The 14,162-nt window shown below is 28.6% G+C and overlaps 1 protein-coding gene and 1 pseudogene across 2 annotated transcripts in view; both read left to right on the forward strand.

Moving 5' to 3' along the window:
- LOC104878657 (pentatricopeptide repeat-containing protein At1g71420-like) overlaps nucleotides 1-14,162 on the forward strand; it is a 123,958-nt pseudogene that overhangs the window by 105,626 nt on the left and 4,170 nt on the right.
- Nucleotides 1-14,162, forward strand: part of LOC104878043 (disease resistance protein RPV1) — a 100,309-nt gene that overhangs the window by 83,504 nt on the left and 2,643 nt on the right. Inside the window, exons 3-8 of one of the 2 annotated variants that reach the window (XR_009466087.1) lie at nucleotides 8,922-9,230; nucleotides 9,321-10,502; nucleotides 10,581-11,216; nucleotides 12,948-13,169; nucleotides 13,257-13,373; nucleotides 13,672-13,754. Coding sequence is in view for 1 of the 2 variants with exons in the window: in XM_059738106.1 (XP_059594089.1) it covers nucleotides 8,922-9,230; nucleotides 9,321-10,502; nucleotides 10,581-11,195 (2,106 nt within the window). In the remaining variant the exon portion in view is untranslated. Of the gene's footprint in view, nucleotides 1-8,921; nucleotides 9,231-9,320; nucleotides 10,503-10,580; nucleotides 11,217-12,947; nucleotides 13,612-13,671; nucleotides 13,755-14,162 lie in introns of those variants that run through there. The other variant, XM_059738106.1, reaches the window with a different exon arrangement.

The following is a 14,162-nucleotide window of genomic DNA, read 5'->3' on the forward strand; positions in this document are numbered from 1 at the left end:
TTAACTTTAAATACATGTTATTTAAAGCACGTGACTATTTATGATGTTTGGTAAAGAAAAAACCAAAAAGGTCCTTAGTTTTACAATATCGGGTGGGACATCCCACTTCATCTAAGGAAAGAAACCAACTTGCAATGGAAAAAGAAAAAAGAAAAAAAATGTTTAACCAAATTGATTAGAAAAAAGACAAGAGAAGAGTGAGAGTCATCTTTTTTAAAAATAACAAAAAAAATTATTCATTTTAAATATATGTTGTCTAAAACACATGGCTACTTATGGTGTTTGGTAAGGGAAAAACCAAAAAGGTCTTTGGCTTTACAAAACCGTGTGGGACATACCACTTTATCTAATGAAATAAAACAATTTGCAATGGGAAAAGAAAAAAGAAAATGTTTAATCAAATTGATTAGAAAAAATAAAAGGGAAGAGTAAGATTTATCATTTTTTTCTTTTTTTGTAAAAGGAATTTATTCATTTTAAATACATGTTATCTAAAGCATATGACTACTTGTAGTGTTTGGTGAAGAAAAAACCAAAAAGGTCTTTAGTCTTACAAAATCATATGGGACACACCACTTCATCTAAAGAAAGAAAACAACTTGCAATGAAAAAAAAAAATAGAAAAGAAAGAAAAAAAGAAAAAAAGAAAAAAAAATGTTTAATCATATTGACTAGATAAAAAGATAAGAGGAGAGTAAGACTTATCTGTTATAAAAAAAAAATTTATTTACTTTAAATACATGTTATCTAAAGCAATGAACCACATATACTAACTATTTCATAGGATTAGAAGAAATTGAAATAAAAATGTTTTTCTTATTTTATTTCATAAAATAATAGAAAGAAAACATTTTCATTTAATAATTGTGGCACTAATTTAATTATCTAAGATACAATTTTGAAGATGATAGGATGACTAGTTTCTTCGCCATCCACTAATATCAATCTTTATAAATTAGTTTACAATAAATGGTGATATAATTTCTTTTTAATTTTTTTTGAAAAATATAATTAATTGTCATTCTTGACTATTTGTGCATATAGACTCTACATGATTAAAAGTAATAAAAGATGTAAAAGTATGCTATAGTTTTGTAGGATATCCTTTTTTTTTTTTGTAATAGATAAAAAAAAAATTACTCCTAAGTGAAGCTTGATTTCTCTCTCCATATTATATAAACATAAAAGGGTATAATTTCTCTCTCTATAAAACTCTTTTGAATCTTTCACTATCATCAATTATCGTATGCATTATTGCTTGAACCCTATGGGTAACTTGAGAAGACTGAGAAAGTCTTTATTTTCTTTCAACAAACTTTGTGAGATCCTAGTCACATAGTATTGATGAAAAGACAAAAATAAAAAAAGAAATAATTAAGAAGGATAATATTGTTTGCCAATATGAGTCTTTCAATGTAAAAGCACATTTGAGGATTTAAACCTTGTTAATTTCTTAGCATTACCACTTTTTGAATGAAATTTCATGAAAATTTTATAGAAACTCAATGTTTCCTTATCCCTTTAAGCTAAATTTCTTGAAAATTTTGTGGAAATTTCATGTTTCTTCTTGTATCAAGATTAAAGTTTTATATACCTTTTGTTGGGTATAATATAATATTTAAGTTTATTTGTAGTAACATTCTACCTACTACCTTGAATTTAAGTCATGGTACTCATTTTTTCCACTCCTCGAATTACTAATCATATAAATCCTTCACCAAGTAGTTAGTTAAATGTTCTTTCACAAATTTCTAGAGATGCCTCAATATATCAAAGTAGAGAGATTTTGAATTTCATAATACTAGTAAAGCAGGCATGTTTGGATGCTTTTTTAGTTTTGATCTTGTATTGGTATTAAAAAATAAGTATTTTAAAAAAGGAAAAAAATTCATTAATAATTGTTTTATATCATTTTTTTTAAGAACTTATTTATATAAATTCTCTTGTGACCTTAGTTTTTGAATAATTTGAGAGTAGAAAGAGGGACTATGTAAATGGTAAACATCAATAAGAAATTACTCCTTGTATTTTGTTTTGAATTTTGAGAATATATATATGAGAAGGTTACTTGGAAACCCAAGCAAATTTTCACAATGACATTTTTATTGAGTGGGAAATTTGGAAAATGGAAAAGTAAAAAGTAGAGAACAATCATGGAAAGACCTTGACTCCTAAAAAAATAAAAGAAAAATGAGTGTCGGTTTGTTGGTATTAAAGCCAACCACAAATGAAAAGGAATTAATATCAAAGGACAATATGCCAACTGCAAAAACACAAAAAGGATTGAATGATCTTTAATGTGTTGACTTGTTGACTTTAAGATGCTAATCATCCTTTTCGTGAGTTTTAAATATTTATTCTATAGAATAAGTAATTTTATTTAACTTTTTCCAACACCTGTGTTATAAGAACTATGGTATCAGTGTCTTCATCTTACCATATACGAAACTAATAAAATTGTAATTTTATTTCTATTTATTTTAAAAACAATTTATGATATAATGATATAATATCACATCAACAAGAAAATTATAATACCATGAAAAACTTTCTAATTATTAAAGATAAAACTCATCTAAGATGTAACTCAAAATAAACAATAATCTCACATACCCCCATGAAACAATGTACAAGGGAAAAAGCCAAGAAAGAGGCCACCTATGTCAATCAACAAAACATTGTTCCTTCTTAGAATTTTCCAAGATAACAAAAAGTTAACCTAACTTTCACTTTTTCTTTTTACTAAAGAAAAGGCTCAAACATTGTCTTGTATCTTCCTCACAACAATGGTAGAATATTGATTGTTCATTGGATTTTGGAAAAAATACCATTTTAAAAAATATTTATTAAAATATGATAGTTTCAAAACTATTTCCAAATCTACAACAATTTTTTAAGGCATCAATTGGAAGTCGTCTTTTAGAAAGACAAATTTGGGTTAAATATTGAAGTTTTCTTTTCAAAAAATAATTTTAAAATTCATCTAAAATTATCTTTTTAAAATGTAATTTCTAATTAGATTATTGCAAACTATCATACATTTAAAAATATTTTTTTGAATTGTCATATTTAAAAAACATATTTTTAAAAATTACCATTTTTTTTTAAATCCTGTTGTTCAGTGTTTTATTTGATGACATATATACTCATTATAAGTTTAATTTATTGGACAATGGAGATGTGGAAACAACAGGTTAGACTATTCACTTTTTCAAATTTTATTTATTTATTTTAATCTTGCCTACGAAGTATTAGCATCTTCAACTTCCCACCCATAAACTAAATAAGCTATCATTTTATTTATATTTATATTCAAAATAAATTTATGATATGTTGATATCAATATGAGTAAACATTTGTACCATATTAATAAGAAAGTAATGATGTCCTAAAAAAACACTTTTATTAAAGATGAAACTCATATACAATATAATTTAAAATAAACAATAATTCTTGGCAAGCCCCATAAAACAATGCACACAAGAAAATGCCAAGAAAAGGACCAACAAAGGAACTTTTCCTTCTGAAGTGACAACCATCCCCATTCATTACTTTTTGACCCACAGGTGAATAAATAATTCAAATAAACAATTATTCTTTGCTAGCCCCGTCAAACAATGCACATGGGAAAATGCCAAAAAATGGGCCACCCATGTTGGTCAACAAAGGAATCTTTCCTTGTGAAGTGACCACCCCTCATTCATTACTTTTTGGCCCATTGGTGAACAAATGGTTCGTCAAACAATGCACATGGGAAAATGCCAAAAAATGGGTCACCCATGTTGGTCAACAAAGGAATCTTTCCTTGTGAAGTGATCACCCCTCATTCATTACTTTTTAGCCCATTGGTGAACAAATGGTTCTCGTTACATCTCGTAAAAGGATTAACGACTAATTCTAAATAAATTTTTTTATACAAATAAATAATTAATATAATTTAGATTTTTTTTTTGCCTCAGCCAATATATTTGGAGCTACTTAGATAACTAAAAAAAATTAGTGATATGATTTAATTTTTGTTAAGAAAAAAGAAGCTTACTTTACCTTTTCAAACAAATACTCAATTAAAAAAATCATCAAATAATTAATATGTATTTTAAAATAATAAACATAACAATAATATTTTTAATATGTGGCTTTAATTTTATGCATAATGATTTTTTAAAATAGAAATTTGAATTTATGTTACCATTTCCAAATAAATAAAATTTTGAAATCCACTTTGAGTATCAAATTAGATTTTAAATTTCAACTTGAAGTGTATGAGAATGATCTCCTATGGTATTGCTACTTGGGATTTTGGCCAAGCTTTTTTGACTCAACGGGTGAATACCAAGTTGCTATAATATTAGAAAAACCCAAATTAAAGCTCAATTATCTATAACGTAATATATATTTGAGTCACTAAGATTTGACATATGTTTATTTTTTACACTTTAGTTGTTATACCAATTGGGAAAGAAAAAAAAATTAAAGACAAGACTAGTAAAAGGAAAAAAAAATGTACAAAATGACACTGAAAATTGCAAAAGCAAAAGTGCTAGTTGTTGAATACCAAATAGAAGAAAAATAAAAATAAAATGTAAAAGAGTGAAGGAAAGCTTCAAGAATGGGCTTAATGATTGAGGTAGGGTCTTGGCTCATGTGAACCCACCTTAAATCAAGGGTAAATGATACAGCTAATGAGAAATAATTGAGAATGGAAAAAGGCATATTCTCATGTGAATGAATACCAAGGCAAAAGACAAGAGTGTGAAAGCAAAAGGAAAAAGGTTGTTTTGTTAGACTTTAGAGTGCCCACCTTCCTTCCTAGAAATTTCTTGGTTCCTTCCTCAACTTCTAATTTTATGATTCCTTTTGATTAGAATTCGTCTTTTTTTCTCCAACTTAAATACTTTACCTCCGCAACACCTTTCACAAAGGCAAGATTCAATTGAAGACTGTCTTATAGTTTTGACATACACGTAGTTTGGTTGGCAATGGCTTCCACAAGGGCTCAAATGGCGTCTGATTCTTCTCCTTCCAACCTTGGTTGGATTCTGACGTGTTCTTGAGTTTTAGAGGGGAAGACACCCGTTACAGTTTCACTGATCACTTACATAATGCTTTGGTTGGAAAAGGCATTATAACTTTCAGAGATGACAAACTTAAGAGAGGAGAAAAAATTGCACCAGAGCTTCTAAATGCTATTGAAAAATCAAGATCTTCCATTGTTGTTTTCTCAAAAACTTATGCTGATTCAAGATGGTGCCTAGACGAGCTTGCAAAGATCATGGAGTGCAGCCGGAAATATGGGCAAATAGTATTGCCAATTTTCTACCATGTGGATCCATCGGATGTACGTAAACAAACAGGGAGGTTTGGAGAAGCATTCACCAGGTATGAAGAAAATTGGAAGAACAAGGTACAAAGTTGGAGGGAGGCCTTGACTGAAGCAGGCAATATTTCTGGATGGCATGTAAATGAGGGGTAATTTTAATATCTTCTTTTTAGCTTTTATTTATGAATTATGAGTAGCTTTCATTTATAAGTGCTTAAATTTGAGTCTCATAATTATAAATTATTGCACTTGTCATGGGTTTGATTCATCTACTACTTAAGGATGCTTTGTTTGCAAAACTTTTAAATTGCCCTAAATCTAAATTTAGTATGTTTTAAAGAATTATTGCTAATATTCAATTTGGAAAATAAAATATCAATAAATCTAAGGGTTATTTGATAAAAAGGGTCTTTAAAACCTCAATTTTTGGTCTCATATGGATGAAAATGCCCTCATTATTTTCTTGTAAAAATAATCATCTTTTTTAAAATCTATATGTAAATACTTGGAATGGTAAATAACATTTATATTAAAAATGAGTTACTTTTCAAGAAAAAAACATAGGAAGAGCTAGATTCACAGTTTGGGAATTATTTCATTCATTTTAATAAAATATTTCTAAATTTAAATAGCTTACATACCGATTATATTTTTCTTAAATAGAATAAATTAGTTGATTATTTAGAATACTTGATGCACGACTAATAATCTCATGACACACATGCCTCATACTTGAATATTTCTCGAATTGTATAAAATAATAATAATAATAATTATTATTATTATTATCATTTATAACTTTATAATCGTAAAGAAGTCCATATGATTCCAAATATAAATATTTCATCAACAAATCGAAAAAGAAATTATCAAAAGTATATGGTTTAGGTTTAACCTTGAGTTCTTCTTCTTGCTCTATGTTTGTTTTTTCTTTTTCTATTTTTTATTTTATGTTTCTTAGTATTTCATAATTTGATAAATAGGCATTCCTATACAAGATTTGAAATAAAATATAACACAACTTTTTAGAAATTAATTTAGAAGTAAAATCAATTTCTATAAAGTTAAACAAATTGTTGGATCTACATTAATTATGTAATTAATATCCACTATAGATTATTGAAAAACTTTGGGGTTTTCATAATTCTATCCAAAATAGTTCCATAAAAGATGTTAAATATCCAATTTAAAGAATTAAATGTAAAATCAAACATCTTTAATCAACTTATAATACAACATATTAATAATAAACAAATAAACAATTAAGGTCCAAAATAGTAAAGAGGTTGATAAATTTGGTAATGGAAACCTTGAATATTATTAAGGTAAAAAAAAAAGAATAATAAATATCCTAAAATTAAGGGAAACCAATATTATTTCCTAAAACTAAGATAATAAAATATTGTTAATATTTGATTGCTCTTAATTTATGAAAATATGGTCAAATTCCTATCTTGATTCTATATATCTATTTAATTATTTTCATTTTATCATCCTTGATTCTATGCATTCTATCATTATTCCCATTTTGCCATTCTTGATTCTTAGCATATGCTTAATTATTTTCATCCTATCATTTTTAAGTCTATGCATCTAATAGTTGGATTTTTGTTTTGCAATAATTAAATCGTAGAAGTTATGAAACTCAACCGTGTGGTCAATGGTGGAGTTAGAAGTTCATATTGAGGAGAGAGCGATATTTAAATTACAAAACTTTAAAATGAATAAATATTAACCTATTTTTGTATTTAAATTAAATCAATGTTAACATATTTTCATATTTTAAAAGGCTTGTATATATAACTTTTTAATGATAGGGTTAACTAAAATCATATAATATAACCAAATGTTATAACAGAATTTTAACAAAATCTAACTTACTAAATTATAGGCATGATTAGATAAAAATTCAAATAAACAAAATATTTTAAAATTCTAGTAAATTTTTAATTTTTTACAAAAGTAATTTTTATTAGAAAATTAATTTGATAAATAAAAAGTATTAGTTTCACTAATCTTTATAGTTGAAACAAAATATTAAAAAAGATTTTCAAACAAGTGTTTTATATAAAATTTTGGAAGCTCTTTCAAATAAAAATATTTTATAAATATTTTATTTAAAATATAAGTGAATTAAAAGAAATTTAGGGTAATTTTAATAGAAAGTTAACTAAATAGAAGTATATATAGTTCATGCTTTGATTTTTTCTTTTCATTGTCTTGCATATATGATTCTAAAAAAAAGTGCTTAAATATGTAAATGAAATTTCAGTTGTTATTAGGACACCAAAAATCATCAAATTACCTTGATGTTTCTTACCATTTATTGTTCATCTCACCATGTGTTCTTCTCTAACTTACTTCATAATTACTAGGTATGAATCAGAGTATATCAAGAATATTACTACCACCATGGCGAATAGATTGAATTGCAAATTCTTGTATGTTGGGGATAATTTACTTGGAATGGATTCCCATTTTAAAAAAATAAGTTTGGGATTGCGTATGGAGTCAAATGATGTTCGCATGGTTGGGATATGTGGAATTGGCGGAATAGGTAAAACAACCATCGCTGGATATATATATAATCAAATTTCTTGGGGATTTGAATGTAGTAGCTTCCTTGAAGATGCCAAAAAGGTTTACAAAAAAAAAGGTCTACCTCATTTACAAAAGCTACTTCTTAATGATATCCAAAAGGGAGAAAATTCAAAGATAAGCAACATTCACCAAGGAGCCCGGGTGATACAAAATAGTCTTTACCTTCGAAAGGCTCTTATTGTTTTAGATGATGTTGATGATATGGATCAATTAGAATTTTTAGTTGGAAATCATGCTTGGTATGGTAAAGGAAGTAGAATCATCATCACAACTAGAGATAAACGATGCCTAACTATGCTTAATGTGGATTACCTATATAATGTTGAAGGACTAGATTCCAATGAAGCACTTGAGCTCTTTAGTCGACATGCCTTTCAATCAAATCTTCCAAAAGAGGATTTTAAAATTCTCTTAAATCCGGTGATATATTATTGTGAAGGTCTTCCATTAGCTTTGAAAGTTTTGGGTTCTCTTTTATGTGGCAAGACAAAAGGTGAATGGACAAGTGAACTACACAAATTGGAAAAAGAACCTGAAATGAAAATTCATAATGTGCTTAAAATAAGCTTTGATGGGTTAGACACTACACAACAAATGATACTCCTTGACATTGCTTGTTTTTTTCAAGGTGAAGATAAAGATTTTGCTTCAAAAATATGGGACGGTTATGAGTTGTATGGTGAAATAAATATAGGAGTTCTATTGGAGAAATGTCTTATAACTATCTCAAACAATAGGCTACATATGCATGGTTTGATCGAGAAAATGTGCAAGAAAATTGTTCGAGAACAACATCCCAAAGACCCTAGCAAATGGAGCAGATTATGGAATCAAGATGATATCTATTGTGCGTTTGTAAGTGAAAAGGTAAGAATCAACTATTTAAATTCAATAGCTTACTTAAGCTCTTTTGGGAGATAAAAGATTTAATAATATTTTTTCTTAATAAGTTAGGATTTTTACTATTTGTTTTCCCTAATCCTTCAATCTTGTTTTCCAGGGGATGGAAAATGTTGAAACCATTTCTCTAGACTTGTCTAGATCAAAAGAAAAATGGTTCACTACAAAAATATTTGCCCGTCTGAAGAAAGTGTTTGCCAAGATGAAGAAACTTAGATTGCTCAAAGTCTATTATAGTCTTGGCAATGAGCATAAAATGTCTCTTCCTAAAGACTTTGAATTTCCTCCTAATTTAAACTATCTTCATTGGGAAGGTTTAGTGTCTTTGCCTTCAAATTTTCATGGAGAGAAGCTTGTTGCAATCAACTTGAAGTCTAGCAACATAAAAGAACTTTTGAAAGGGGAGAAGGTATAATCATTATTTAATTTCTTTTTTTTTTTTATGCTAATTTTCAAGTTCATGGAAGGTTTTTATTTAAAAAAATGTCTTTTGCTATAGTGTCTTGCAGAATTGAAGTTCATTGATCTAAGTAACTCACAACAGCTCATCAAAATACCGAAATTCTCAAGGATGCCAAAATTGGAGAAACTTAATCTTGTAGGTTGTGTAAGCTTCAGCCAACTTCATTCATCTATTGGTACATTTTCTGAGATGAATTATTTGACAGAGCTTAATTTTAGTGAGAGTGGAATTAGAGAACTCCCAATCACCATTGGGTCCTTGATAGCTCTTGAAACTCTTAATCTCTCAAAGTGTTCAAAGTTTGAGAAATTCCCTGATACTTTCTTTGTGAATATGAGACGTTTAAAGGTGCTTGGGTTATCTCATAGTGGTATTAAAGAACTCCCAACCAGCATTGAGTGCTTAGAGGCTCTTGAATTACTGGTTCTTCGTAATTGCTCTAATTTTGAGAAGTTCCCTGAGATCCAAAAGAATATGGTAAATCTACTTCAGCTTAATCTAGATTATAGTGGTATTAAAGAATTACCTTGCTTGATAGGTCATCTTCCTCGACTTCAATCCTTAGGTCTGAGAAAATGCAAAAACTTGAGGAGTGTTCCAAGCAGCATTTTACAGTTGGAATCCCTGAAAGCCTGCTTTCTCGAAGGTTGTTCAAATCTAGAGATTTTTCCGGAGATCATGGAGGATATGGAACATTCAAAAGGCCTTTCTTTACTTGAATCAGCTATAACAGAGCTGCCATCATCAATTGAACGTCAAATATGTGCGGCAAGGTTGTTCTTGAGCGATTGTGAGAACCTTGAGACTCTTCCAAACAACATTGGTATGACGTGTGTTAGTCATCTTGTTGTTCGTAACTGTCCAAAGCTCCACAAATTGCCCGACAGTCTGAGAAGCATGCAGTTAAAAGAACTAGATGTAAGTGGTTGCAATCTGATGGCAGGAGCAATACCCGATGATTTATGGTGCTTGTTCTCATTGGAAGAGTTAAATGTGAGTGGAAACAATATTGATTGCATACCTGGTGGCATCATTAGTCTTTCTCGGTTGCGTAGCCTTAAGATGAATCGCTGCTTGATGCTTACAGAAATTCCAGAGCTTCCATCAAGTCTAAGACGGATAGAAGCATATGGTTGTCCACTCCTGGAAACTTTATCAAGTGATGCAAAGCATCCACTCTGGTCCTCTCTTCCCAACGGCTTAAAATCAGACATTCAGGTATGAATTTTACATATGGCACTTATTTTATTTTATTTTTTAATGAAGGCATGAAATTTACATGCTATTTTTATACAGGATTATTTTGAATGCCCACCATACTGGAAGTACTACCGTGAAACTAGAGTTGTTATTCCAGGAAGTAGAGGAATACCAGAGTGGATAAGTCATAAGAGTATGGGAGATGAAATAACAATAGATCTCCCAAAGAATTGGTATGAAGATAACAACTTCTTGGGATTTGCTTTATTCTCTCATCATGTTCCGGTTGATGATATATGCAAGACATTATGTGATGATGATATTCCATATTTTCCTATTGTTGCATTTGATACTACTCTTCATTTGTTGATATCCGATGGTGATCAATTTGGACACGTGAAGGTGATAGACTATACTCTGGAGTGTACTCGAGACATGAAGAATAACACATTATTTGCAGATCCAGGATTGATGGTGGTCTATTTCCCTCAGATTGTCATTTCAAGTGAGTATCGATCCAATAGGTGGAACAAGTTTAAGGCTGGCTTTTCGTCCGTTTTTAAACAGGCTTACCGCAGAGCAAGTTGCAAAGTGGAAAGTTGTGGGATCCATCTCATATATGACCATGGCCAAGATCACCCTCAACAGAGCCTTCAACTATTCAATGTCAAAAGAAGCCATGATGATACAGAGGATCACCCACATGTCTAGTTTCCAGCTCCCTCCGCCAAGGTACATCTTTTCTCTTTTTCATTTGCTTAAGGTTAAAATATTTATTAGAATTAGTGAAAAAGAAGTATCCAGACAACTTCTAATAAGGTTAAATGACCTCTTTTTTCTTTTCTTTTTTTCCTTTTCAAGCTTTGATTTTAACTATTTATTCATAACTATACCAAAATAAAAAACTTCCTTTTTGAGTATTTATTCTGCCTTATCTTTAAAATAAATTATTGAATTTAGAACCACGAAACCATATTTAAATTTTAAAAGTTAAAAGTATCAAACTTAGGTAAGTATAGATACTAAATGGATTTTATAAAATATTTATTCATTTTATTTTTAATTTTATTTAATGCTTATAAATTAATTTTATTTAAACCCTAATATATATTATAAAAATAAATTCTTAAAAGTGGTCTTTTTGTATTTTATAGTTGATATTTTAGTAAATATTTTTTGAGGTGGGATATCTTCCATTTGATTTTGAGATTTATTAAATGTTTAGATTTTAAAATTTCATTGAGTAGTTATTAATTTATAAATAGCTACATAATTATTTAAATTATATTCTATATAATTTCTTTTATAAAATTTAATTTTATTTAAATATTTTATATTTTATTAAATAATTCTTTTAGGGGTGGTTGTTTTATAACTAAAGTTAAGCAACTAAGTTAATTAAAAATTTAAATATATATATATAAAAGTATTTTAAAAATAATATTTTTATATATTTAAAATTTTAGATTCATGTTAACATAGTTTGATAAGAGATTAACAAGCTAGAACCATGTTAACGAATTATTCTTCAACTTAACTCATTTATTAATGAGATTAAAGATTAAATGAATTGTATTTGTGAGAAAAAAAAAAGTTATATTTATATCAAATCATTTTGATATGATTATTAAATGAGTTATATTTGAGTTGAACAAATTTTAATATTTTTATGCTATATTTGGTTCCTAGAAAATTTGAAGGAAAATGCAAAGAAAAAAAACAAAGAAAAAAGTAAAAGGAAAGAAAAAGTAAAGAAAAAAAAAGATTAAAAGTTAATAAATTATTTCTAACTAATTTAAAGATTAAATAATTTTAAAATACATATGTTTTTAACTAATTTTAATTATATTTTATTTTCTTTTATATTTTTTATAGTACAATCAAATATGTGGAAATCATTTTATTTCTTTAATATTTTTTGAGAATAAACATAACCTTAAAATAATTAAATGCTCCTAACAACCCTACAACAAATTTCATGTTTTGCTACCATAAATTTTTATGGGAAAAAGAAGATTTTTGTAACAAATTTTATTTTTATTGTAAAAAAAATACATTTTTTTTACAGATGAAATTTATATTTATGGCAAAATATTATATTTAACAATATCCAGGCAAAAAAAAAGTTATAAGATTTTGATATGAATTTTGTCTTGAATTACATCATAATATAAGTTAAGCCTAATTGGAATTAATTTAATATTAATTTCACAGTAAATAATTAAAGAAAAAAAAAGGGGTCTTAAGCAAAAAGGGGTCACACCATATTATAATTTAATATACATATATATTTTTTGAATTTTTTTTTTCCAAATTAGAGTCAACTTCCAAATATTGATGGGAAATTCTATATGAAATTTTGTTTAAGAACAATAAAATTAAAATAAATTTTAATTCTAAAATCATTCTGTTAGTTTTGATTTTTTTTTTTTTCACATTATTGAAATGATTTTTCTGTTTCAGGCTTTCAGCACTCTCCCTCCCATCAACTTTGGTTTCGGTCTCTCTTCTCATAGTTGACGAATCACAAACCTCACCGGCGCAATGGGCAATGAAATATACCTGTTGCCGAAAACGCTGATCGGTCGGAGATTAAAGCCCTAGATCAACCAGAATCTCACTGAAGAACCCTACAGAAAACAGAGCATCCTTGAGACTTCGAAAACAAGTTCGAGGAGACATTTTGTTAGTTTCTTTACCTTTATTTTGTTCAATTTCCTGTGATAATCTGCCTCTGCCACTGATTTTCAGTGTGAAATTTACGTTTTCTAGGTTTAGATGTTCTTCCTTAGCTTGATTGAGCACACGCTGCAATTGCGGCCTCATCTTCTGGACCTTCCCCTCAATGAAGCCGTCAAAAGAGAGTTTGAAAGTCTCTTCTTAGACAAGGTCTGGAGATTGAGCATTATCTTTGCGTTTTTCATTTGTTATTGAGATTTCGAAGCATTTAAGGGACTGAGAAGAATGTCTTGTGATGATATGAGGTGTACTGATGGTGGTTTTGTCTGGTGCTTCTATACTTAATCTAAAATTTCGTCTTCACACATTATCTATCTTGTTCTTTGATGCAAGTGTATTTCTGACAGAGTCTAATTATTATTTTTCATTTTATTTTCCTTTTTATTGATGTTTGGTTTCACTCCTTAAACGGAAATGGAATGACTGTGGTTTCTTTCCTGGACTGCAGCCAAAATTGATGATTTTGAGCGGATTTGCCCACAAGAACTGAATGAACAAAATATAGAAGCCTTAGTTGCTGAGAATAATCTGGTACTCAATCATCATGTTTCATCTTTTCTTTCCTTTTCTTAACTTTTATATGTCACTTCAGTTGGTAATTTTCATTCTGGTGGAACCCTGGTAAACCATTGATATTACCAAAAAGTATAATTGAAATCCTGGGAAACTATGAATTAGTTTTTAATGGGCAACAGAGGAGAGACAATGGGAAATTTTGTAGACTACATCTAGGTTTCAGGCATGGACTGCAGTTCTATGGGCTTGGTTCTACTTGTCCTGTACTAGAGTGAAGGTTCTATTTTTTTTTTTTTTCAATTACTGGATCAAATAGGACTTAAATAAGTGAAATTCAGGTGTGATAATGGAAGCAATATAGTTATTTAGTCTTTTCTTTCTTTCACTTCTGGGTCCCTGACAATGATATTCATTGATGCAAAA

This window comes from Vitis vinifera, chromosome 7 (assembly GCF_030704535.1).
Source record: "Vitis vinifera cultivar Pinot Noir 40024 chromosome 7, ASM3070453v1".
NCBI lineage: Eukaryota > Viridiplantae > Streptophyta > Magnoliopsida > Vitales > Vitaceae > Vitis > Vitis vinifera.